General features: G+C 45.9%; 1 protein-coding gene across 5 annotated transcripts in view; it reads left to right on the forward strand.

The window, feature by feature from the left end:
- Positions 1–27,460, forward strand: part of ARHGAP23 (Rho GTPase activating protein 23) — a 164,851-nt gene that overhangs the window by 70,268 nt on the left and 67,123 nt on the right. For 3 of the 5 annotated variants that reach the window (XM_080979247.1, XM_080979244.1, XM_080979246.1), the window contains exon 2: positions 27,080–27,259. In XM_080979247.1, coding sequence (XP_080835373.1) covers positions 27,080–27,259 — 180 coding nt within the window. Of the gene's footprint in view, positions 1–1,979; positions 2,866–27,079; positions 27,260–27,460 lie in introns of those variants that run through there. The other 2 variants (XM_080979245.1, XM_080979243.1) reach the window with 2 other exon arrangements.

A 27,460-nucleotide genomic window follows, 5' to 3' on the forward strand; every position in this document is an offset into this window, starting at 1 on the left:
AAAATTATTATGAGCTTTAAATATCCTGCGAAAATTCTCTAGCAAACGGCTCCAGCAGTCAGAATTCCTGGCTCTCTCCTGGCTTAATGATGGCCAAAATAGAAAGACCTTAGGAAAGTGTTTGGGGCTTGAGATACGGGAAGCCTCTGCACTTGCAGTGGAGGTGCACACTACTCACAGACTTATTGCTGCTGCAAAAAAACCTCATTGGGGAGTAATGTTTAGATGCCTCTTTTGTGCACATGTGAATAAGCCCTGGTTTCTGCAATCCATCTGCTGCTTTCTCTCCCCCGCCCCGTAAGCAGATCATGCCTGCTTGTGCCAGCATAAACTTTATGCATGTATTATCAGGTTCTTATTATAACATTGTAAGTTTTCCATGTGGTGAGGAAGCATGCATGAACCCAAAGCTTGCTACCATGCCTGCCACCAGTATAACCAATCCACACAGGCTGTGTGTGTGTGTGTGTGTGAGCATTCCTGTCTCCAGCATTCTTTCCCTTTGAAGAAAGCTGAACGCATAGAACAGTGCTAACTGCTTCTTCTGACGGATCAGATAAAATGAGCCAAGCTGCAGATGTACTAAAATCCTCCCTACCAAAGACCTCATTTCATCAAAGTTCCCTGTGTGTTGGAACCTGTGGTCCTCTAGATGTTGCAGGATTACAGAAAACCAGTGTGGTGTAGTGGTTAAAGTCATGAACGCGGTCATGAACCTTACTGGGTGACCTTGAGCCAATCACAGCCACTCAGCCTAACCTACCTCACAGGGCTGTTGTGGGGATTAAATGAGGAGGGGGAGAACCATGTACACCACCTTGAGCTCTTTGGAGAAAAAGGTGGGATATAAATGCAATAAGTAAGTAAGTAAAGTTCCCATCGCTCTTGACCCATTGGCTGTGCTAGCTGTGGCTGATGGAAGCTGGAATCCCAACAAAATTTTGGAGGGCTGTAGGTCCTCCACCCCTGTCCTAAATGCATATACTCCCTTCCCTGTCGTCATGACAATGCACAATGTTCTTTTTGTTTGCTTTTTTGGCATCCCCTTGGACAGTTCAGTTGGAACACCACTGTCGTCTTCTTTCCCCACCATGGCCTAGTAATCTGGCAAATGAATAGCTTGTAGTCTGTTTTAATATTTTTTTTGTCTGTGTAAGAAGAGGTTTCTGGTGGTAGTTCTATGGGTCCACCTCCCTTGCCTAGCATGGCTTGCCTTTTGGCGGCTCCTGATTGAGAGGACTGCTGGAATGGAAATCCCACAGCACAGGGAGGACCAGGAACTATGGAGTGTTACTATGGAGTTGGATGTGGAGAGTTGGCCGGTTAAATCACCCTGCCGTGTGGCGTTCTGATTTTTTAAAATTTCTGCGGAACACGCTTGATATGTTATTGTTCGCTCCTTGGGGCAGAGACCTCTCTTTATAGTTGTTGTTACCCTTGCTTATATTATTCTGTCAAATGCCACACACACTGATGGTATTGTGTAAACAAACACAAACGCCACAATAATAGGCTGAGGTTTATATAAAAAAATCAAACTTGAGCTTAAAGCTCCTCTGTTTCTTTGCTTCCTCCCCAATTAGCAAGAGTTCTGTATTTCATGCATAAGCTAGAGTTGGCCAAATCTGGCCGTGACCCTGAGTTTCCCAGTGCTCAGGATTCAGGGAGCCAGGGGTGGGGGCAGAAAGGAAAACCGTCCCCCATCTCTCTCTTTCTGGCAAGTGGGTGAGCGCTCCAGCTCTCAAATAAGTTCAGGAAGGAAGGAAATTGTATGTTCATGCTGTGATTTAGAAGAAATGCAGAGGATTTAAAAGAACATAACACCAGCAAGAACACTATACCCCCGCCCCGGCGATGGAGTCAGCTGGAGTGGGCTGGGTCACATAGGGGTGGGGTGGGGCAGAGATGGCCTGATACCTCAGAGCAGCTGCAGGGCTGTCTGTGCGGAATGAACACGAGGGAAGCTCTATTCTCTTTCTGTCTGCCTAGCTGTCAAGTCACAACCTAGTCTCTCTGATTTGCATCCATCTCATTCCCACCAGGCAGAATTTGCTGCCACTGCTGCCGCCTCCTCCTCCACTTCTCCCCATGTAATTAGTTTTCTCTGTACAGTCTCAGGGCTTTTCCCTTTCTGCTTCCGCCTGTTGTAGGAAGAGGAGTGTGGTATTCTAAGGCCAGTTGCTGTTTTCTCTCTGAGTGTGTGTGTGTGCGCGGAGATATCTGGCGTGCCCGGACTTGGAAATCCTCAATGTTTTGCCCATGATACATGAGACGAGAGACTTGAGACAGAGCAACATCTTGGATAAGGAGGAAAAAACAAAATACAAGCTAGCAGATTTCCTACCGAAGTTGTCGAGAGCAGTCGAGAAGAACGTCCACTGTCCAAAGAGTGTGGATGGAACCTAACCAGCCTGGCGCCAGGAGTTAAAAGATCCAGTTTGAAATCTCTCTTTATTCACCTATCCCAAGTTTCTTCCGATCTGCCGGTTCTGTCACTTCAGCTTTGCTGCCTCTGTGCCAGGAATTTCCTCGCCTGGGAGTGCAATGGTAGAAGAAGGCACGAGCCGGGGGGATCGGGCTCCCTGTGGTGGCGGGCCACGGGGACCCCCACGCCCTCCAGCCCCGCCGCACCATGGCATCTCAGTGGTGGGCAAAGCCGTGTGGAGCGTGGCACGAGCAGGGAAAGGCTGGCGCTTTGAGCGAGCTGTCGGCGTCGATTGCAGCTTGCCCGAACCCCGTTGCATCTGGCTGACGAGTTTGCGGAACGACAACACCGAATGGTGGGAGAAGCGGTGGCGCCGTGCCGGGGCAGTGATGGCTCGGCAGAAGTGCCGTGCACGACCCAGAATAGACAGGAATTTCACGGTGAGAGAGCTATATTGCCTTCGTGCGTCTTGTTTGTGTGCATATGCATTCCCTTTCAAGGCAGCTCTAGGCAGGTCATTCCTTCTCAGCCTTGTTTCCCCAAATCTGTAAAATAGGGAGGAATAGTGACCTGCCTTTTGGTGAAGTGGTTGGGAGAGTGACTTGAAAGGGAAGACTTCAGATTGTTTTACTGATGTTTGTGGCCTGCGTGTTTCTCTTGCCTACTGGGACATGCTTTGAGCCAGAGCTTAATGCATTCTCTGTGCATTTAGGAAATGAGAAGAAGTAATAAAAAAGGGCAGCTTGAGCTTGTGTGTGGAGTATTTTCCTTGCCAGTAACTGCAGCCAGCACTATCTGAAATTGGGGAGTGGGGCAGCTTTCAGGTCAAAACATGCATCTCCTGGGCAGACTTGAGAACTGGCACCTCATTTTAGAAATCAAGGGCTGTTTAATTTCCACATCCCATGAACAATGATCCTAAATTTTCCTAGGGCACATATATAACAGGCACTGTGGTTGTGCTGGTTTTCTTTTGTTTGCGAATGGTTGTGTTGGCAAATGTGTTTGAACACCCATCCAAAGTGGATCCCTAAATGGCAGGATCAGGACACCGTGGTGGGTGAGCAGGCTGCTAGCCAGCACGGATTTCAAGAGGGCAGATACCATGAAAAGAATTAATCATAGTCTCACCGTCTTGCCTGCCCTTGGGGATAGCTTGCTCACAGCATCCGTTTCCATGCTATGTAATATGGGAATACTTTACATAGCAACACCCTAATGACAAGTTACCTTCTTGGGTTGTTCCTCAATTAGATAAGGATTTCATTCTGCTTGTCAGTTACTAGATCTTTAAGTAGCTTTGTGAGCCTGTAGGGTTAGAAAGTTGGACTTAAACCTGGGAAGTTTGGCATCAAATCTTTCCTTGAATACTGAGTTGCAACCTGCCCAGAATCTTTCATTTGTGTGTGTGCATTTGTATCCTATTACAGTATTCTATTATTCTTTGTACCCTATTATTCTTGTGGGGTGGCTTATATAGGGGGGCTTGGAAGGAATAGTCGCAGTCTCTTTGCAAGATATAGTTGAGTGCGAGGTAGTGACTGTCTCACAATAGCTTCTTGAGTTTCATAGCTGAATGGGGATTGTCCTAGCCTAGGTGTACACTGCATTTTAATAGAACGGTAGCATTAAAGTCCTGTGCTCAGGCAATCCTCCTTATGATGCAAGATAAAGCTGAGTTCTGCAACCCGTGAAAGTTGCATGCCTTGAGAAAGTTTCCACAGGTGTGCATATAATTTGTTCAGCAGGGTGTTTGAAGTATTTTGCATAAATTTATTCCAGTTATTGCTGGGAGGGGCAATGCATAGAAGCCCAGGTCCCAACCACTGAGAATCATTCTTCACCTTCTCCTCAGGCTTCTAAGAATTCACTAGTCATTGCCCAGCATATGTTCACAGCCAAGAGGGTCTCTTGATGTTTCTTTGTTTTTAATGAAAGCTGAGATTCTCAGGAAGCTGGAGTCTTTGTTTCCCCCCTGCGTATAATTGTGTGTCTTACCTCCACAAGTTCCATACTCTACCTACTGCACATTAGAAAATATATGATTTTCCTCCCTCCCAATTAAGGGCTAGAGTTGTAAGTGTATCATTAAGTGGAGTCTTTTCGCTTAAAATAACGTCTTTAAAATAGTGCGTATCTCTACATGCTGCCTTTCTGCCAACATGCTCAGAAGTTTGCAGCTGTTGGAGACGTACGTCCAAAGCAGGGCCAGTGTCAGAAGTCAGCATCATTGGGCATCTGCCAAGGCCTGCCCCCTAGCAGAGAGCCCACTGCCAACCCCGAGCGCTCCCTGCCAACCCCTGCTGCTCCTCTTTGCCATCACTGTCTGTTCACCTGCTCTCTCCAAGCAGGTCAACAGTGACAGCAGCAAGGAGAAGGTGGAGTAACTTCCGTTCACCTTTCCCTTTCCTTTTAGGCACAAGCTGACAGGGCAAATGAATGGGCAGCGCCAGTGATATGGGGCTACTTGGGGGCGAGCTGGGGCATCATAAGAGCATTAGAAGTGCACTGCTGGATCTAGTTCAGCATCCTATTCTCACAGTGGTCAGTCATATGCCCATGGGAAGCCTGCGAGCAGGCCCTGAGTGCAACAGCACTCTCCTCTCTTGGGTTCAGGGATTTGCTGCTGCTGCCTCTGACAGTGGAGGTAGAACATAGCCCATCATGGCTAGCAGCCATTGGTAATAGACTTGTCCGCCAAGAATGTGTCTAATTCTGTTTTAAATTTGTCCAACACGGCGACCATCAGGTCCATCACCACATCTTGGGGGAGCGTGTGTTTAAAATATGGCATATGGTGGAAGAATCAAAGGAGGAGCTCTTGGAAATATATTAAACCCTACATGACTGAGAGGGAAGGGTGGTCCTAAGGGTTGTGTTGTATAATGTACAGTGGAACCTCGGGTTGCGAACGTGATCCGTGCGGGAGGCACGTTCGCAACCCACAGCGCTGCGTCTGTGTACGCACATGATGTGATTCTGCGCATGCGCAAAGTGTGATTTAGTGCTTCTGCGCGAGCGCCGAAACCCAGAAGTAACCCGTTCTGGTATTTCTGGGTTCGGTGTGTCCGTAACCCGAAAATGCGCAACCCGCAGCGTTCGCAACCTGAAGTTCGACTGTATTCTGCTTCCGTGATTTAAGTTTTCAGATAATACGGGGGATGATCATTGAATTAATTATTCCCCCTTCCCACCCCCAAAAAACCTTATAAGATCTGCATACTTGCCTTTTCTGTTTATATGAAAACTCTGATTCTTAGAATACTGAATTCCACAAAGTGTTGTAAATAATCTCTCACCTGGTTACCTTTATGCAGCAGGTAAAGCTTCCTTCGAGAGAAATTTTACAGTGGTTGATTCTCTTCTTCCCAGTCTCCCCTTAGGCCACAAAGATACTTGCATATGTTATGCATATGGGCTAGTAAAACATTTTATAGGCTAGTGACTTTTCTGCATACACTGTTATTTGCATGTGTGTGTTTTGTAGGGTTTTTATTTTATTTTTTAAAAAGACATCCTATATCAGTTTACTAAGTTGATGGTAGCAGATGCCGTAGGGAGAGGGAGTTTAAAAAGGGGTAGGCTAATCTTGCAAGGAAAGCTTAGGACATAACTAAGGAAGGCTAGAATGATTGATTTATTTTAAACCATGCTTCTAAAGTGTGTGCATTGACCATTATAGAACATGTGAGCTCTCTATATGTTAAGGGCAGTGGATGTTGATTGATTCTCTGTTATATAGCACCATCTATATACATGACCCTTTATAGAGGACAGGTCACTGCGCCAGCAGATTGACACTCTAAACGCAAAGGATGCAACAGAGGAAAGAGATGAAAAGGGAGAGGCAAAATGTAGGTGGATGGGTTAATATCTAAGTGTCTTATAAATCAGCCTGGCTTACATGTAATGCTAAGCCATGGTTTGTTTTGCTTAAGTGTGGTTTGTTTGTATGTCTGAATTGGTTCAAGCCAGCTAAATCTGGGTTGTGGCCAACAAACCAGATAGTGAAATCATGGTTTGAAATTGGCTTATGAATCTCAGCTTGCATTAACCACAGTCTCTTGGTACACCCAAGCTGCCATCCTGGATGCTGATCGAATCCTGACCACTGGCCTTCTCCCTTAATTTCAGTTAGGGAACTTTTAAGCTTTTATCCTAAATTGGCTTGATCCTTGTCATATCTCTGGCACCTGAGGGTGTCTGGACTAATTCCTGCTCATCAGTGGTTGCTGAGTTTGCCCTGTCAGTCTTCTGGAATAAAGCTTGGCTCCTTTACGTACGAGGAACTTCACTTATCATTGTTCATGGGCTGTGGCAGGAAACCTGAGAGTTTACCTATATGTAACTGACCTTTTACCAGGCTGGATTGGGTTTATATATTAAACTGTGCTGGATTGGAGTGGGTCTTGCCTTTTCTGTTATGGAGAGAAAGAATAAAATTTTGGGGTAACTATCACCAAACGTTCATTTAAACAAAGGCAAACAGTGTTAGGCATTTTTGAAGCTGCTGTTTGGGAGGACATACTATAATCAGGGGTCGACAAGCTTTTTAGGCCCATGAGCACGTTTGGAGCTGTAATGGACTCTGGTAACTTCTACCTCCCCTCACTTCATCAGCCCCCGCCCCCCCCCCCCGCAGCTGTGAGACAGAACAAGAAGCAGCATACACACACATATTTTGTTTTTCAAAGGGATCTGACCAAAAGTTGGATCTCATAGAGTTAGTTTGAGTATTGAAAAGCAGGTAGAGGTGAAAGAGGAAGTAGGAAAGAGTGTCACTCTTCTAACTTCCTCCTTCAGTGCCATATACTGTTCGGGGCGGGGGGGGGGTGTCGGATAGCCACTCTCAACACCTCATGACAAAAGGTACACCAAGCGTGCAGGCAGGGGCCTCCGAGGCTTTGTGGGCACCAGGGGAAAACTTCAGGGGCACCATTATGCCTCTGGGCACCACGTTGCTGACTCCTGTAGTGTTCACACATGGTTTATATAATAGGGTAGGAACACAGGAGACAGTGGTATACCATGCTAGATCATTGATCCATCGATTCAGACAGGCAGCTGCTCTCCAGGATTACAATCAGTTGTCTATACCATCACTTTATCCTCATAACTGGTAGTGTCAAAGTGCATGCTTTTGTATTATTCAACGATCCCTGCCCCAAAATACATTCTCCACCCCCCCCCGGGAGGATCGTGTATTTATTTAAAATCATTTTAAACTGCTTTTTTTTTTATGTCTTTCAGTGATTTATACTATGCACAATATATAAATAAGAACAGTCACATCCTCTCCTGATTCAGATGAAACCGAGAAGTAGAACTGGGTGTTATCCGCATACTGATGACACCATGCCCCAGTTTTCGTAATGACTTCTCCCAGTGGCTTCATATAGATATCAAACGACATTGGGGGTTGTATAGTGCCCTGTGGTAACTCATACCATAGCACAGCTGCCAGGGGGCAGACATAAAGTCCCCCAAAGCAATCCTCTGAACCTGGCCTTGTAGGTAGGTAGGAGAGCCACTGCAACACAGTGCTATGAGTTCACAGTTCATGGAGATGACCAGGAGCATACTGGGGTCAATGGTATTGAAAGCTGCCAAAAGATCAACCAAGAGCAACAGGGTCGTTTCCCCCCGTCCTCTCTCAAAGGAGGTCATCCCTCAGGGCAACCAAGGCCAATTCTGTCTCGTGTTGTGTGAGGTCATGGGAGGATTATCCCAGCATCCTCTCTGGTTCTGCTTTTTAGAGAGAAAGTGATCATTGATTCTTTGGTAGACAGGGGCATTCTGGGAAGGGTCCTCACTCTGCTATTTTTTATGTGAGCTGAAATAGGAGTGCATATAGTCTTTTATTACAAGAAGCCTGTGTTCTTCCGTTTTCTTTTCTCAGCCAGATTAAAGCAGTTAAAACGTTTGTTGATGTTTGTTGATTGTTCTTGTGAAAATGGTTTGTATAGCTTTTGAATTTGTGGTGGGATTCATGCCAGGCAACATTACATCCACATCCACTGTATAAACAACAACAACAAAACAAAAAACGCACCCTTCCCATATTTTACCTCAGTAAAGATTTGTTAGCATAAGTTCTCCGGAGTCACTGTGAGATGGATGTGGAAACTCGAGCCATGAATACACAGAACCAGACCACACTCTGGAGCAGTGTGGCGTTTAATACCAGTACTGAAAGCACTCCTTCTCTGAAAAACAGTCCTCAAGCCACAGTTCTCTGAATTCCCCCTCCAGTATACCACTGGCACAGACATTTTAGTCTTACTTAGGAATTGCTTGAGTGAGAAGATTGCCTCGAGTAGCAAGACAGGTGCTAGTAGAAATTTTTGTTGTGCTGATCACTTTCCTATACAAGTGGTGCGGGGGTTCCTTTCCTGACCCCCGCATGCATTGGCAGAGCTCACATAAGCCCACCTTGTTCTGCCCCATTCTGCCTCACCCCCGCCCAGCCCCATTCCACCCTGTTTTTGGGCCACTTCTGGGAGGAGGCAGTGTGCATGAACGTGTATGAATTGGACGCACTTAAAATGGTTGGTGCCTGTACTTACTTGGGGCTGGGATGCATCTTGTGGGGTGCTGTAACAACTGTGGCCTGCTTCAGGTGTTTTGTTTTGTTTTTGCATGTCCCTGTATCATACATGCTATGTGTGTAAGGTTTAGTGCATTAGGAGCGTGTATTTGTCATGGGTGCGTGCCTCAGTAACTTAGTTTTGGTTGAACCTGCTGGCTGGTCACTAAGGAAAGGGTATATGTTTATCCCTCCTACCATGTGATTGCACCCTTTCAGGAGTGCTTTGTGGTATGTGCCCACATTAGACAAACATTTAAAAAATCATTATTGCTGTTGCTGTTGATTCTTCTTTCGCTCTCCTTTCCTCTTGTTTCCTCTCCATTATCCAATATCAAAATGGAGCAGAGATATCACTTAGGATACTCTGGAAAGCAGTCAGATATACTGATGCTTCTGTATAAGTCAGTAACAACAACAGCTGACACCATTGGCATGTGTGCTATAGATGAGCACTGAAAACCTAACTACGAATTTAAGGGGTGGTGTGGAAGGATGGGGCACAGAAATCCTCTGCACTTTGCACTGTGTCTCTACTTCCTCTGCAAATCTTTTGTTTCCTGTTGTCCGGAGCTTCTGCCTTTCAGTACGAATGAATGAACAAGAGGCTGCCCGTGCAAAAAAAAAAGTTTTAATCTGCGTGCTTGGCTTGCAGCGCATCCGCCGTCCCTTTCCGAGGGCTGCCGGGTCGCTTGACAATAGGAAGCAAACTGCCGAGCAGACAAAATGCACATGGAGAATGACCTCGGGGCCAGGAAGAGAAAAGGGACATGGGGACGGAGGCAGGCGTAGGGCGGGTTGGAAGTATTATTATTATTTGGTCTGCATTTTTTGAGCCCGGGGATCTACAAGAGGGTGAGTCAGTGCGGGCTGTGTTCCCAGGAGAGCCAAGTCAGGACAGCTCATTTGCAAAAAATGGGTGTTGTTTGGGGAAGGTGAGAGTGCATTAAAGTAAACCTGCAGGTCAGGCCACTTGGATCGCTCTCGCTTGGGCTGTTGAACCAAGTGACCCAGTTCAGAACCAAGTGACCCAGTTCTTAAAACTGTTCTAATATTTATTTAATTATACTTTTATTCTACTTAATATGCAGTATCTCTAAGCAGTTTACATCAATTTTAGAGGGACATCTGTTTCAGTTTAAGAAAGCTCTGCTGGATCACACCAGTATCTTGTCCAGTATTAAGTTTTTTACAGTGCCCAACCAAATGCATATGGGAGAGAGAGTAATATTCACGTGCTTTTAGGGCAACAGTAGGCAAACTGTGGCCCTACAGGTGTTGTGGGGTCCCATCAGCCCCAGCCAGCATGGCCCAGTGGTCAGGGATGATGGTAGATCAGCAATGTCTGGAGGGCCACAGGTTCTGCCATCCCTGTTTTAGGGTTTTAATTTTGATCATCTTCCTGACAGCTTTGCAAGATGCAGTGTAATCCTTCCCCTTCTCTATACCCCTTTTCACTTGGCACAAGCTCAGTAAAATATATCAAATTCCTAAGTATTGGAAAACAAACTTCTAGTATCCAGTGTTTAGGGGCCTGCCATGGATAGGGATGGGGAAGAGATCTGAATTGTGAGGTGCCAGTCTCAACATTTTCAGATGCTTGGAATTTTGCACCTGCTTTTTCATCACCTTCTTCTCCTGTCTCCTTTTACCTGAAACAGCTTCCCCATTCGTACTCCTCAGCCCTCTACCCTATCCTCCGGGGCGCTCTGCTTCACCAGCAAAGCCTGCCTACTAGAACCCTCGAGAGCAGCGCCTTGCCTGCTTTTTCACTGCTGCTTTAACTTCTTCCCCCTCACCTTCGCTGCTTCCTTTCAGTCCCTATCCTTCAATGCCTCGTCTTCTCTATACAGGCTGTCAGCCCTACTGAGAAGGAACAGTGTTGCTAGAATGCTGGTGTCAGCACTGAGCTGTAGTCAGCTGCAGAAATGCAATCCCTGGCAAGATTTGGTATGGAGTTGGATGGTGCCCTGGAGCCGATCTCTAGGTGGGTCAGTCTGCGGTCAGGGATCAGGTGGAAGCCTAGGATCTGAGCCAAAGGGGAGCTTGGCACCAAGTTGCAGGAAGGGAGCATGCAGAAGGGCAAGCAGACTGGGAAGAGAGCAGTTAGGCGGCGAGACGTGTGTGTCCGCTGGATCCTCCTCTAATAAGTTAGGAAGAGCCTTGCTGGTCTGTGCATTTTCCCTCATCTTTGAGAGTTGAATTGGGTTTGCCATCAGGAAGCTGCTAACTGGAATGCCCCCTGATCCCGGCAGAGAGTTGTGAGGCATCGGGTTCCAGTTTGTGCAACTCGGATCAGAGCATCGGCCTCAATTCTCCAGTTCTGAAAGTGGGGATAATTAAAAAAATAATAAGTGGAACCCTGAAGCTGACATCCTGTTCCAAATTGCACAATCCCAGAAAGCAAGTCCCAGTGACTTTAGTGGAACTTCCTTTTTCTCCAACTCCACCCCAAGTGTGTTCTTTCTGAAGTCTTGTGTGTCTTGCAAATGTGGGTGTGCCTTTTCATTTTTCTCTTGTTTTGACCAGCTGTCCCTCTCCGCCTCCCTTTTGCACCTGAGCGGCAGCCATAAGAGAACTCCAGGAGCTGATGTCAGAATCTATCTATCTATCTATCTATCTATCCAAACAAAAAGATGCACAGGGAAGAATTTATATTGGACTCTTCTCCCATCAATCAGAAAGCTGCATTGTAACTTGATCAGGACTTAGATTTATTTGAATCCACATAGAAAAGTGGCTGGATGATTTTAGGCTTTTGTTTCTGGACTTAAAGGACCCCCTTTCCAGACCTGGATCTAATCCTGCTTGTGTCTACTTCTTGTTTTAATAAACTTGGGCGTGTGTGGATGGTCTGTGAAGAGGTGTGTTTCCCATACAAGATGCATGTGGCTTCCTAGTTATCTGATACGCAGGTGCCTGTTAACCATTCCAGCAGGGCATGATTTTCATTCACCTTTTAAGAACGAGATGTGAATATCCAGGGCTAGATTGAAACGCAGCTGCAGTGTGTTGATGTGTGGCCCAGGACACACTGCTGTGCTACAGGTGACAACTGGGGTGCAGTTCTTCACTTAACACACTGCAGCCTTGAGGCTGCATGGGCGGGGGTTGCACAAAATTATGGATTTCACATGACTTCCAGTGTTGTCTTAGTTGTCACAGGGGATCATGTGCCTTTTAGATTGCATACTGTGAACCCTTCCCTTGCGTCTGTTTCACACTTGAAATGCACACTTGTTTTTGAACTGTACCACTTCAGGGTCAAGGGGGAGGGGTAATGGGGAGCTCATGCTCTATTATGCATGAACACAAAATGACCTGCGCATAGAGAAGCAGCATGTTGGCTAAGAAGCTAGGCAAGGACCCTTCTTTCTCTGATATGCTGATTAGGGATGCACAGTTATGTATGTATTTATATTTGAAGGAAGATTCTGTCATCCAAGCACCCATTTGCCAAATGAAACTTCCGAGGTCAGACAAAGATTAACCAAAAATCAGCTTTCAGTCACCTTGTTCTAGAGAACGGATATTGCCCAAAGCATCTTTTGGAATCTCTGTGTGGTCAGACCATCCCTGTGCATGCCAATGTCTGATTATAGTACTGTGGAAGAAGCTACCTTTTTCACCTGTGAACATTGTGCATAGTCTTGGTTTAGGTTGCTCTCTGTCTGAGCCTCAGTGTTTCATATCTGTGCAATGGGAGCAGTTAGCAATTCTTGTTTTGCTTATTTAAAAATTATTACTGTTCTTCCAGAAGGACTTTATCAGAAGAAAAGAAAAGGGTGGGGAAAATATTGTATTGCAGATACTTAACACCGTTCCAGAAACTACAAATTATTTCTTTTATTTGCTAAAACATTTTTGCCAAGCTTTCAGGGTATTTGGTAAGCTCACAAGGCTCTGGTATCAGTATTAAATTCAAATGTCACCTGTCAGGACTGTTGTGTTATCGGGGAGATAAGGGTTGAAAAGCACCTTGCAGAAATTATGCTATTGTAAATAAGGAAATCATAATAAGAAAGATTTCTCAGATTCCGATTCTGCTCAAGGGCATAGAGGAGTGTGAGACAGAGGCGTACTGGTACTTCCGGATTCTAATTCTGGCTTTGTCCATCATTCATTATGTGACGCATGGCAAATCATACACACCTGCTAAACCCTGCCTCAGTTTCACTATCAGGCTGTTTATTGGGCAACGTTGTATGAGCTGTGGGTAACTTAATTTGTTCTCTCTCTTTTTAAAACACTGGCTTATGGAAGTCAGTAGTTTATTTTGTTAAGCTTAAGTTTCAACTCACTTTGTGTTCTTTTGATGATGATGATGATGATGATAATAATAATAATAATTTATTATTTATACCCCGCCCATCTGGCTGGGTTTCCCCAGCCACTCTGGGCTGCTTCCAACAGAATATTAAAATACAATAGTCTATTAAACATTAAAAGCTTCCCTAAACTCTGGGCTGGAGGTTGGGGCCACCCCTCTAAGTCCATGCATTAGTCTCACCAGGATGAAATGACTGGTGTGTGTGTGTGTGTGTGTGTGTGTGTGTGTGCGCATGTGCATTTTCACAGGTTGCTAGATAGTCAGCAAGTACATTGAAGTTTCTAAACGAAAAGGGCTTACAGGGAAAACCGCACACAAAATCCATTCAAATACATGACGTGTACATGTGCCAGGATAAACTCCAATTTTACCATGTGTTAGATAGTTCTTGTGGAATGACCTACACTGCATGCTCCCCTCCTACACAGACACTTGTTGCATGCCAATTTCAGTGTTTCATGGTGGCCCTGAAACTAGTGGTGCAGCTACAGGTTGACTGTTGTTAAAACCTTACGCTTTTGTATGCTGCTGCCTACTTCATGACAGCCTAGTGCTGCTTCTTTTCCTGGTTCCTTCCTGAAACCAGTAAAATGAGTGACCCGGTGGCCTGGTAAATGGACATCTGACCCCAAACGTAGGAGAGGGAACAGGGTGTTCTATCCACATGGAGGAATGAGATGGCAGAACAGACTGTGTCACTATTGCTTTTTTTTGTTTTTTGTTTTAACTTGCAGGAAGTTTTCTACATAAGGGATTGTTTTAAAAAATGATACCGTCTGCTCAGGATTCTGCCACTTCATTCTTAAGTGTCACCCTGTGTTAATATTTAAGTAACAAAGGAGAACTCCCTGATAGCTGGCAGGAAAAAGTTGATGGGGTAGAAAGCTCAGATAGAGTGATAGAGTGGAGATGGGGGTCAACCTGGAATGACTGGCTGCACAACTGAAAGATGGAAAACAACTGGTGTGGAGGCCAACAGATAACTTGCTTCTGGGCTTCTTCTAACATCCATGTAACTAGTAATTGTTCATAGCCTCCCTTCAGGCGCATCATTTTCCTCTTTCCACTGGATTTGAGTTCCTTTGCGTATGCTGTGGTTGTATTAGCAGCAGCATTGATATACATGCCTATATACAGTGGTACCTCAGATTACAGACGCTTCAGGTTACAGACTCCGCTAACCCAGGAATAGTATTTCGGGTTAAGAACTTTGCTTCAGGATGAGAACAGAAATTGCGTGGCGGCAGCGGGAGGCCCCATTAGCTAAAGTAGGACCTCAGGTTAAGAACAGTTTCAGGTTAAGAACGGACCTCCAGAGCGAATTAAGTTCTTAACCCAAGGTACCACTGTATTTATATAAGTATTTGCATTGGGGTACCTGATCCATTTCAAGGTGTAGTGCAGTTTTTACAGTGGATGGTAGTCATTTTCCATAAAACTCAAGTGGGCTATCATAAGGAGAGTGAGAGGTTTAGAACAGTGAGATGGATGTGAAACGGATTAGAGAACAATTTGTATACACCTTGAGCCAGGAGAAATGAAAATTGAGGGGAGGACCTTAAGAGCAGCTTTCAAATATTTAAAAGCAATAAAGGAGACAGAGGACAATTACTCTCTCTTACCCCTGAGGGCAGAGGAAAAAAAGAAGAAGAACAGGAATGTACAGGAAGAACAGGAAGTTAAATCTAGGTTAAATTGAACATACCCTTTTATGCAAGATGATGAGTTGGTATGGTTGCTTTTCATTCCGGGTCAGAGGTGGGGCGTGATTGCCTTGCCCCTTGCTATAATTGTGAACCAGATACTAAAAGCTTGCAGCTGCTAGTTGCCCACAAGCCTCCCTAGCTATTAGTTGACCTGCTGTGATGTCGTGCTGAGGAAACAGTTAATCCCAGTCAGTGACTTGTGTTGATGGAAAGAAGGAAAGTCCTTTTAGATCTAAGGACAGGAGAGAATTGGGATTTGGAACCCAGAGACCATTTTGGAAAACTCAGGCTTGAACTGTTGGTTGTTCAACTTATGCAGAGGGAAGTTTTCGAAAGTGAAAATGCAGTTTGAATTTTTGAATTGTCTCCCTTTTTGTGTTTACTGTGCATAAAATTAGCATGGATTCTGTGTCTGGAAGCTGAAATCTGTGACTTGACTAAAGTTGTCAAGCAAATTTACATGTATTTGCTTGTTTTGGCATAATTTTCCTTCTGTGGTTCATTGGGGGAGACTATGCAGAGCACCCAAGCTCCATTTCCTGAACACTGCAAGTCTTGTGGAGCTTCCCTCTGGTTCCCAACACCAGGTGCTGCCTGTGTCTGAGCTGATCCTGAGAGCCAGAAGTGTTATCAGCCTATTGCTCTGAATCTTCAGAAAACTCACCTTGCTTCAAGTAGCAGCGCCTACGTTTAATGCATCGCAGCATGTCAGCCAATTAAAAATGGCTAGCTGGCAAAATCTTGTACTAGCCCACCTGCCCACATATACTTGTGCTTGTCCTTCTTAATATGAACCAGATCCTATGATGTTCATCTTGTGGTGAAGTGGCACTAGGTTGCATCACACATCATTTCTGCAATTGACACTCCACATCCAACAATCTCATGAGGCAGTGCTCCTATAATCTGCTGCATAAATGGGAAAATAGTGTGGGGGTGGGGAGCAATTTTGAGCAGGCATATTAAAAGAAAGTGTTAAGCAGCTCTTCCTCCTCCCCCTGGTCTTCTTCTCTCTATTTCAGCCTCCTAAGGCTGCATATATTTTCACACACACACGTGTTAGGAGGAAGAGTCACAAAAATTCCCACCATGCCCATCTTGACTCTAAATATGTAGCAGGCCAGATGTTGTGGCAGGATACAGCTAGGATGATCCTGGACCTTTAATAGGAGAATGTAGGGAGCTCTTCTTGGGTTTGAGTTCCTGCCCAGTCTCATTTCTCATGTGATGTTGGGTGGCCCATGGAGCCAGCTGAGTCCAGTTTCCCAACACTGATCTACACCTACTCAACAGCCTGTAAGATCCCACTACTGTTTCCTCTCTCCTTAAAAAAAAAATACTTTCCTGTTTTCCCCTTCCAATGCAACAGCAGTACAGCACCTGAATTTTAACACCCTGGGCAGCTTGCGGAATTTCTTAGGCCCATTAGTTGCTTTCTTAGATGCCAACTGTATTCACCTGCCACTCAGCCTCCTGTGCTGAAGACAAATGCCAACAAAGCTTCCAGTGGAGGTGAGAAAGGAAGTGGCATGTTTAAACCCACCATCCCTTCTGTTTCCCTGCACTCCCCGCCCAGCCCAAAATCTCAGCCTAGTCTTACTGGCACAGCTCCTGGCGTCCTTCAGGCTGGGGCAAACCAGCTGATGTGGCACAACTGGCGACCGCCTCAGGGGCTGCTTGCTGGCAGACGGAGTTGTCTGTTGTGGTAAAATATAGCTTGTTGTAATTACCCAGGGTCCCCAAACCTGCCATTTTCTCTGTTTTTAATTGGGCTCCTGGAATGATAAACAGCAGGCCTTTTATGGTTTCTCCGGCTGTGAGGCAGCGGCTGTCACCATTAGTATCTTGTTGTCCCAGGGAAAAGAGTTCCAGGTGCCTGACTTGCACTTCCTACTCAGAGGCTGTTAATACAAGTGATGCTTAAATATATGAACATGCAATGCTTATAATTGCATCCCCTTAGTGCCCATACTTCAAATGCAAAACCTCCTTAGTTGGAACTTTCATTTGCTCCAAAAAAATAAAAAATAGCTCACTTACTGTCACGCTCTCTCCCACTGTGCCAATTATCCATAAGTAGTATAGCCAAGGGACGCGTGTGGCGCTGTGGGTTAAACCACAGAGCCTAGGACTTGCCGATCAGAAGGTCGGCGGTTCGAATCCCCGCAACGGGGTGAGGTCTCATTGCTCAGTCCTTGCTCCTGCCAACCTAGCAGTTCGAAAGCACATCAAAGTGCAAGTAGATAAATAGGTACCGCTCAGGCGGGAAGGTAAACGGCGTTTCCGTGTGCTGCTCTGGTTTGCCAGAAGTGGCTTAGTCATGCTGGCCACGTGACCCGGAAGCTGTACGCCGGCTCCCTCGGCCAATAAAGCAAGATGAGCACCGCAACCCCAGAGTCGGTCACGACTGGACCTAATGGTCAGGGGTCCCTTTACCTTTATCTTAGTATAGCCAAGTATAAAGGTGGCCTTTGCACTCAAGTCAGTTGCTTGATACAGATGGGGCTGAATCCTGAAAACTGAATCCCTTGCTCAACTTTTCCTGCCATAATATATTTGTAGGACCAGAAATACACAACCTGATGACATCAAAACACTGGGCAAGTGAGTGCACACGTTACTCTGCTATAAAAGACACCTTGTGAAGAGGCATTGTTTTCTCCAAGTCCAAGCCCAGTACAGTAGCTGCTGCACAATGTTCTCTCCTCTCCCCCCCTCCTTCTTCCCGCCCCGCTTTGTTTTAGGGTGCTGATCTCAGAGGACCCAGAAACAATAAAGGCTGTGTTCTTTTGGCAGAGAAAATAGTTTTCAGGGTCAGGGAGCCTGGGCAGACAGTCAGGTTAGGGGCTGGGGAGATGGGCCCAAGAGGGAGCGATGGATGAGGGCCTTAGAGGAAGTGCAGTTAATTATTTTTTATTTTATTTATTTATTTATTTATTTATACATACCCTGCCCAGCTGGCTGGGTTTTCTCCAGCCACTCTGGGCAGCTTCCAACAAAACATTAAAATACAATAATTCATCAGATATTAAAAGCTTCCCTAAACAGGGCTGCCTTCAGATGTTTTCTAAAAGTCAGATAGTTAATTTCTTTGAGATCTGATGGGAGGGTGTTCACAGGGCGGGCGCCACTACCAAGAAGGCCCTCTTCCTGGTTCCCTGTAACTTTGCTGCTCACAGTGAGGGAACTGCCAGAAGGCCCTCAGAGCTGGACCTCAGTGTCCGGGCAGAATGATGGGGGTGGAGACGCTCCTTCAGTTATACAGGACCAAGGCTGTTTAGGGCTTTAAAGGTCCACACCAACACTTTGAATTATGCTCGGAAAAGCAGTGCAGAGCAAGAAGCTTAGGCCTAAGGGGAGGATGAATTGGGGGGACAAGACATTGAGGAAGAGGACCAGAGAGGACAAGGAAATGAGGGAAAGAGGGTGAGAATGGGGTAGGGCAGAGCTAAGGAATCGTGGGCCGGGTGCTATGGGTCAGCAAAGGAGCTTGCAAGAATTGGGAGTAAGGGAAGGAGCCATGAAAGGGAGGCGATGTCAAAGAGGTGATGGGTGGCATCGTTTGTGGGGTGGGGGTGGGGTTACACAAAGATATGAAAGGACTGGCCCGATCTTTTTCCAGCTCCTTAGTGTGATTATGTAAATAGTCAAGAGATGAATGATCAAACAGTGGGTACGTGCATGCGTGTGTACCCTGTGCCCCCCTGGGGGTGGTGGCAGTGCCCGTGAGTATGGCGGCATCATCTGTAATTTACTGATGGAGCAGCACACTTTTTTCCGCTCAGGTTATTACCGCTAGAGCAGCTGCTTGTGTTTGGGTGGGAGGCTTTCCCTGGGGTCGAGAGGGGGGTGGTAGTGGATTATAGAAGCAACGTACAGTGTGTGTGTTTGGAGGGGGGGATAATCACACACAGTGTTCCTTTGTCTGGGGGGGGGTGTCTGGTTGATTTGCCTCAATTTTCAGCTATTGGTAGAGAGCATCCCCCCTCCCCCCCTCAGACTTTGGTTGGGGCAAACAGGGATAATTCACAGATGATCACAATGCCCCCCCCCCGCAGCCTATTTCCATAGTTCATTTGACTAGGAGAGAAGAAAAAATGCCCGGGGGGGGGGGTGTTCCCTGTATCAGGTGTGTCGAATGTAATTTAAATTATGTACCATCTTTTACCCCATGAAGGCTTGTTGGATATGCTTCTTGCTTTCCCCTGCCCCTTTGTGTGAATAAATGAACTGTCTCCCTTCCTAATCCCCACCCTGTGTATGCTTCTCTCCTTATTTTGCTTTTCTCAGGCCCCCCCCCATCACTTGTTCTCTGCCCATTTTCTTTGGCCAGTGGCAGCAGAGCAACTAAGCTTACCCCCCCCCCCAGTTTACCATATTGCAGCTGACCTCCGATAACCCCTCACACATGCCGCTCCCTGCCTTTTGGCTGTTGTGGCAAGGAATATCTTAATAATAATAATTTGCCTGTACAGCTGGATCTTTGCCCTCTCCCCCCCCCCCACCGTCTGCCAGAAAGGTTGTGACTTTTGAATTCTATATTTGCTCTCCATGAGCTTGTAACAGCCTCCTCTTAAACATGTTCCTTCGTTGCCATCTGACTCTTGCAACCTTCGCTGTTTGCTACTCATATATCAGATCCCCAATCCTCAACGCTTGTGTGTTTGGGTGCGTTGTGTCGAGGTTTCAAAAAGAAAAAGAAAAAATGAAATCCTGCTGTTCTGTCTCTCCCCCCCCCCCAACAATATGTTAATAATTAAGAAATAACAATTAAGAAATGTGTTATTTGATATTGCTGATTATTATTACACTTATATCCCACGTTTTATGGTGGTGGATCTGGTTCTCCCCCTATTTATATTATCCTCAGTACAACCCTTCGAGGTAGGTTAGGCTGAGAGACTGTGAGAGGCCTGAGGCCCACCTAGTGAGCTTCATGACTGAGCAGGGATTTGAGCTCTTGTCTCACAGGTCCTGGTGCTGCACTCTGACCACTAATTTATTTATATATATTTTTTATACCCCACCTTTTCCCCTGATGGGGCTCAAGGCAGCTTACAGATAAAAAATAAGAACCTCTAAAAACATAGAAAAAAACAATCGAACGCTGATAGAATTAAAACTATATACATATATAAAAATCTATTAAACCCATACAACTAAATGCAATAAAAACCAGCACGGCACCAGCCCTTTTATTAAAAGCAGTCAGTTCCTAAAGGCCTGTTGGAACAAGGAAGTCTTCACCTGCCGGTGCAAAGACAGCAAGGAGGGAGCCAGTCTAGCTTCTCTAGGGAGGGAGTTCCAAAGTCTGGGTGCAGCCACCAACGAGGCCCTCACTCAGGTCCTCACCAAGCGTGCCAGGAACTGAGAGAAAGGCCTCCCCCAAAGATCTCAGAACCTGGGCGGGTTTGTATGAGGGAATATGGTCTTTCAGATAGCTTGGACGTAAGCCGCCATCACGCCGTGCGTTTCCCTTCCTTGTGTCGTTGGTGGCAAGGATAAGCAAATACATAGCAGGACAAAAATGTGACATCATGGGTTGTGTTATAACAGACGTTAAGAGGAAGAGAGGGGGGCGGGGAAAGGCAATCATTCCATGCTCATTATTTAGGGGAGGAGCCATATCATTAGGGCTGGCCACCTGGTGCCCTTAGGTAGCTGGTGTTGCCTCAGTGCCTTGGCAGGACTCACCGCTGACTCCTGCCCTGGGCCATCTCTTAGTTCTCCTGCCCCAGCCCAGTACTCTTTGAGTAGCACCTGGTAGCTGAATCTAGCTCCCATGTTGAAACCCACATGATGCCCTTGGTGTAGCGTTGCTCAGGGGGATTGTGGGGAATTAAAATGGCAGCCCTGAGCTACTAGGCACTGCTCACAGTGCTGCTGGCTGACGCCACTTGCCAGCCGAGCCAGCCTGCCCGCCAACTGAGAAGGGGCCCCACCAGATTGCCTTTAGTCCAGGTGTCTCCCAAACCTAAAGCTGGCCTTGTAGAGCACGTGCTTTTCATGTAGGCGCTCCCGATTCAATCCTCAGTATCTCTAGTTTGAAATGTAGAAGAGGTGCCACTGGTCAGAATAGACAGTTGTGTGCTAGATGGGCAAATAATCTGACATGATATAAAAGCATGTACTGTGTTTGTATGTTGGTGTAGTTCAGCCTTGGCCAATCTGATACCCACCATATGTTTTGGGTGTTGATCCCATTCAGCTTTCCCCAACCTGGTGCCCACCAGATGTGTTGGCCTGTAACTTGCATCAACCTGACTATCCTGGTTGGGGCGGATGTGAATTGTCATCCAGAACAACTGGAGGCCACCAGGATGGTGAATGCTGGTCGCTCCATCTTTACACTCCATCTTCAGTGTAGGACTGAGCTATAACATTATGCTACCATTATGCTACAATTACTTACTTACACACACAAAGAGAGAGCATCAGTGCCCAGAGAAAAGAGGCGAGGGAAAGCTTGTCAATATCCCATCTCTTTGTCACATGGAAGTGTTGATCCCAGCTTTCAGAGGGGCCTGGGGCGCCTGGCGCTGGTATGATACTGAGGGAGATTAGTCTGTGAATACGAGGCACCCTCATTAGCATCCTGATCCAAACGGGAGGGCAGCTTTGTGACAGAAAGATAAGGATTGTGCACTGGTGGACCGTGAAGGGCCCCAGAGGAGAGTCGGGAGCAGATAGGCTTTGTGTCCCTGGATAAAACGGCTGGTATCTTCATTAACTCTGAGTCGCCTGCAGAGGCTGTCTGGAGGCAAGGTGGCTGGAAGGGGCAGAGGGGATTACGATGTCTCCCCCACCTGATCTGCCTTTCCACACTTGTTCGGAATATTCTTCTTGGAGAGACACCCTCAGGGTGGTTTGAAAGCGGCTTTCATTCGGGGTGGGGATGGGGGCCAGATGGCAGCAAAGAGGGCACCACTTCAAAGCCTTCATTTGGTGTTGCGCACCTGCTTAAGCAGAAGTAGGCAGCGCTAACATTGCATTGCAGACTTTCGGTTCAGAGCAGCGTTCCGCGCCCCACTTCCCTGAAACTGGGATCACATCAACCCTTTCCTTTAGTCTCTCCATGTTGCCTTCTTCTCACGACCTTACAAGCTGCTAGTCCTTCGTTTTAAATCCCTCTCCGCCCCGATTGTATCTCCTCCTTTGTTTTTCCTTGCACTTTGCTTCCTATTTTGTTGCATGATCCAAATCCACAAATTTAAAATGCTGGGGTGGTGTGTGTGTTATTTGTGACAGTTGAGAATACACCTTGCATGAGACCAGGCCGGTCCAGCTCCAATGAGAGGCTGAGCCGAGTTGACGGATCCCCTACTTTTTCTGGGGCCCCCCTTTTTTGGTGCCCACATCTTAGCTGCTGTTTTGAAGGCTGCAGGAGGACATGTGAGGCCTTTGCCTCTCTGTTCAAGGGCACCTCTAACCTGAATCTGCCCGCTGTGTGTGTCTGTGGCTGGTTGGGGATGTCAGTCTCGTCTCCAGCTCTGCATTGCCTTGTTTACTGAAGCTGTCCATCCAGATACACTTGCTTGAATTACCGGGGGGCGGCGGGAGAGGGATCCTGACCCCTTAACTTTCGTTAATTGCTCCCTTAGCTATTATTTTTAGAAAGCGGTGGGGGAGGGGGTAATGAAATTGAATGTAGTCAGGAAAACAGGGGTTTGCAGATTTACCATATTTTTTGCTCTATAAGACTCACTTTTTCCCTCCTAAAAAGTAAGGGGAAATGTGTGTGCGTCTTATGGAGCGAATGCAGGCTGCGCAGCTATCCCAGAAGCCAGAACAGCAAGAGGGATCGCTGCTTTCGCTGCACAGCGATCCCTCTTGCTGTTCTGGCTTCTGGGATTCAGAATATTTTTTTTCTTGTTTTCCTCCTCCAAAAATTGGGTGCATCTTATGTTCTGGTGCATCTTATAGCGCAAAAAATACGGCAATTATTTATTCATTTTAATTTGTGTATGGGTGCATGTGTATCCTGCTGTTGGATAGTGCAAAAACTTTACAACAGCAGTGTTAACTTCGACTTGATTGTGCAAAAAAAGCCACTAGAAGCAAATGTCAATGGTGGTGGCAGGAGGGAGGAGCCTCACAACGGGAGCTGGGGACCAGATGGATTGTGTGCTGTTGAATTGAGAGTGGGAGAGAGAGTCCACATTCCTCTTGGTGAAATGGGGGCTCCACCTATAAGACATGGTGTGTATATTGCAGATGTTGCACTGTAACTACTGCTTGTGTTATTTGGAGGAATGGTAATGATCTGGCATCTCCCGTTAAAACATATTCAGCATATAAGGTTAGAAAAATGCTTAGCAGAGCCACAGTGCCAATCATATTACACCAGTAAAGCAGATCCTGGGGCCTTCCAGAAGTTGTTGGGCTCCCCTCAGCCACACCCACCCAGCATGGCTAGTGGTCAGGGATGATGGGAGTTGTAGTCCAGCAGCAACTGGAGGGGCCACAGCTTCCCCATCCCAGCGACAGACAACATGGCACTGTGATTGGAACAAGGCAGTTCTGCACACCCTCCAACATTCCTCAGAAAAGAGGGACATTCTACTGATGTAGAACAGAATGTCCCATTGTTAATATTTTTTTGAAGGAGCATGGAGTGTGTGTGTGTCTGGGATACACCAGGCAGATGTTGTTTAGTACAGAGAGGGGATCTCTCTTTGTGTAGTGATACCTTCTGCTGAGTGGAGGAAAGGAGCTGGAGGGAAAGGAGAACTCTGGGATTGTTTTGCTCTGCAGAAGCAGCAGCAAGAAGCCCCTGTGGCTAAGTAATTGCTAAGTGAAATTACATAATAAGTTTTCTTTTCTGCTGCTCTGCCTTTTGGCAGCTCTTAGGAACATCCCATTAACTCCGGTTTTACCTCCTCCTGCATTCAAGAAGGTAAATTCATGACTTTCCCTTCAGGGACATAAACACTATGAAAGAGAGAGGAGGAGATAGGAAAGCCAGTGTCATTGGTAGGCTGACAAATAGCCTCTTTAGATGTTTGTGGATTTGTCCTTCCTTCCATTTCAGCTGCACACAGTTTCTGCTCTGCTCATGCTCATTACAAGGTTCTCCCTTTTTCCTCTTCTAGTTGTAAACTGACATTCAATTTCCACCACTGAAGCTGCACCATTGGTCAACATTATGCTGCTGGCACCTTCTCAGTCCATAGCTAGAACATCTGTTTACAGAGCAGTACAATCCCGGTAGAGCTATCGATCAGCTAACTGATCTTTCTTTTAACCACTTTATAATAAGATATTTCATTAATTGTAAACACAACTCTGTAGATTGCACAATTCTATGAGCACAAGAGTAGAAAATAAGGGCAAATTGGTGATATACTTTAAAAACGATAGTAATGGGCTTTCCAACTCATCTTCCCAAGAATTTCAGCTTTTGCTTTAAAGAAGAAGAAAGAAGCGAGTTTCTAGTCTTTAGGATTGTGAAGACAGGCTTGCGAGTTGTGTGTGGCAATTCTGAAAGCCAAAATTTGCATTCAACATGATTTTCTAGGGATCAGTGCCTATGTTGTGCAGAATAAATTATGTTAAATACAAAAATCCATGCAAATATGAATAATTTTATGGATTTGTTCATGGTGGAGGAACACCAAGATTTGGTCTGTTGTCCCATTGCTGGAGGCAAGACAGCCAGCATCTGAGTAGCCAGTTAGGCATAGGTTGAGAGAATCTGTTCATTAGCTCTTGTGTGGAAGCTCTCCATGTGGAAGCCCCAAACAGCTTCATTGATACATGCCTATAAGCCTTCTTGTACTATGTAAACCTCTTTGAGGATTTTTTGCTTTCAAGTGGTGTGTGTGTGTGTGTGTGTGTGTGTCTGTATGTCTGTCTCTCTCATCTCTCTCTCTTTATCATATCTATCTATCATCTATATCTATCTATATCTATCATCTATCTATCTATCTATCTATCATCTGTCTATCTATCTGTCTATCTATCTATCTATCTATCTAATCATCTATCTCTCCTGATGCCATTGTTGATTGTTTTAGCCCAGATGACCTTCTGGCTGCAAATGCATCATATTATAAAGCCTTGTTGTTCATTCCCGTGTAGTTATTGCAAGCCCCAAAGCAATTGAAGGCCATCTGGTTTTGAGCTGGCGAGACGGAGAGGTGCATAATTCCCTTCTAAAGTATAGAGTGTCATGTTGCAAACCTTGGGCATCCCACAGGGGTTGACAGGAGGGAGATGGAAAGCCTTTAAGATTACATGTCGGACTTGGATATTACATTCCTCTGGGTTACCAATGGAATGTAGTTATAGGGGGAAGCTCCCATGTGGACTTGCTGTGTCAACGTCTTATGCGCTGGTGGTAGGGAGGCTTTTACAGTAAGAATTGGAAGTGTGGTTAACTCAAGGAGCTATAGCTTGCAAATAGTGTGAAATCCTTCTCCTTTTGCTTCTTGTCTCATGCTGAAACCTGTCTAAATTAAACCATGATGGAGATCTTTTTCAAAGGACTCCCGTTTTTTAAGGGTTGTGCTGAGGTGCAGGTGTTGGAAAAAGTTCAAAATGCATTCCTTTCCTCGTACACATACTCAAAGGTATTTTCTCCCTCCTTTCCCCCCTCCCATTCCACTTCCCCGTGATCAGTTAGGGCTTTGTTCCAGGGGAAATGGGGGAAGGAAAACCTCAGTGCAACTTCTTCTCTTTCCTTCCAACCTTCAAGAATGAAAATTGAAATGAATTTTGGGGCCGGGGTGTGTGTGTGTGTTTGGTGGAATAATGTGAAATGGTTGCTTACACATCACACCTTTAAAGTGCCTTTGAAGCACGTCCTTTCACGCAAAGAATTCTGGGTGCTGTAGTTTTCCCATCGCAGAATTACAATTCCCATCAGCCCTTAACAAGCGATAGCACCAAGAATTATTTGAGGGAGTAAATGTGCCTTGAATGTGCTTTAAAGATATAGTATGTACACATTGTCTGCTGAATACAGAGGAGAAACCAATGAATAAAAAAAGATCCCATGCTTATTTTCTGCTTTCAAGAAACTTCAATGACCCCTGACTGGTTTCACTGAAAGAAAACCCAAGTGTTCAAACCCAATTTTCAAGCGGAGCGTATAATCTAACATGGCTTTTCTCCCTTTCCATACACTTGCAAATACTCTTCAATCTGTTCTAGCATACTGGGGAGTCTACAACAGTTTCTATCTCTAGCTCTTGCTCAGCAGTCACAGCGCCAGATGCTGTGGATCAAGCAGAGACAAGATGCTTGGCTTCTGGTACTTATACCAGGCCTGGCAAATCTAGAGACTTCATATAGCTCGCCAATCAGAGACTGATGTTGCACATCCCTTCTGTGCCTGAAGAGAGTTCTGGAGACTGAGTGCATATTGTACCCAGTAACTCACTGGTTCCTCAGCCAAACAATCAGTTTTAAGAGAGTTGAAGCTGGTGTGGTAGAGGCGCACTTGTTTCTGCTCTGCTACCGTCTCTAGTCAAATATATTTCATTGTGATTTTTGTCAGCAGCAATGCAAAGAAACATGTATCCGCCAGATGCTATACAGTATGTTGTTACTTATTTCATTTATATCCTTCCTTTGTCCAACTTGACACTCTTCAAAGACGATCATTTTCATTGGGGGAAAAAAATCATAAAACAGTGGGGTGTATCTATGAGAAGCATAATTCCTCTTATCATTACATTCTCAACACTTTGGGGAAAAGCTGTAGTCTGTCTCCAGCTGAGATTTCTCAGCTTGAGAGCGGTCCAGGTCTGTTGACAAAGGGTGAAGCTTGCCTTCCATCAGGAAGGAGACACTGAAGCCCTCTGGGAAACTAAATGGTCTCCAGGGAATATCCAGGGTTATAGGCTTTTAAAAACTTTGACAGTCTCTTTATCCTCATCCTCTTTGGAAAGGTCCTTCCAAACACCTGTTCATGTGGTTGGTGTGTGTGAGAGAGAGATTGGGGAGGGAGGGGGCTATTCATCCTGCTCCAAATTCCAGCTGAAATGTAATAGTTTGCTCACCTGCCTCTTTTTATTGTTCATTGACAGCCGAAGCTGGGCCAGAGAGATGGTACGGCCACAAACGCCAATGCCCCCCCTGTGGAGTCCTTCCCCTGGGTGGGGCCGAAGACAGTGGTGCTGCACAAGAATTTGCAGGGGGGTTACGGCTTCACCCTCCGGCACTTCATCGTTTACCCCCCAGAATCAGCAGTTCATTCCAACGTGAAGGTAATGTCCATTCTGAGTTTGAAGACTGGGCAGGGTTCATTCCAGAGGTGTGTCTTATAATGATCCTGGGCATAGTCTGGAGGCACAATGTCCAGTAACCTTGCTGAAGCTAAGCTAGTCCAGGTGTTGTCACTAGCTGGATGGGAGACTGCAGGGAACGTCCATGTATGGTGCTGCCTGTGTGCATATGTATTCCTTAGT

This window comes from Podarcis pityusensis, assembly GCF_964106645.2.
Source record: "Podarcis pityusensis genome assembly, chromosome: 13".
Lineage (NCBI taxonomy): Eukaryota > Metazoa > Chordata > Lepidosauria > Squamata > Lacertidae > Podarcis > Podarcis pityusensis.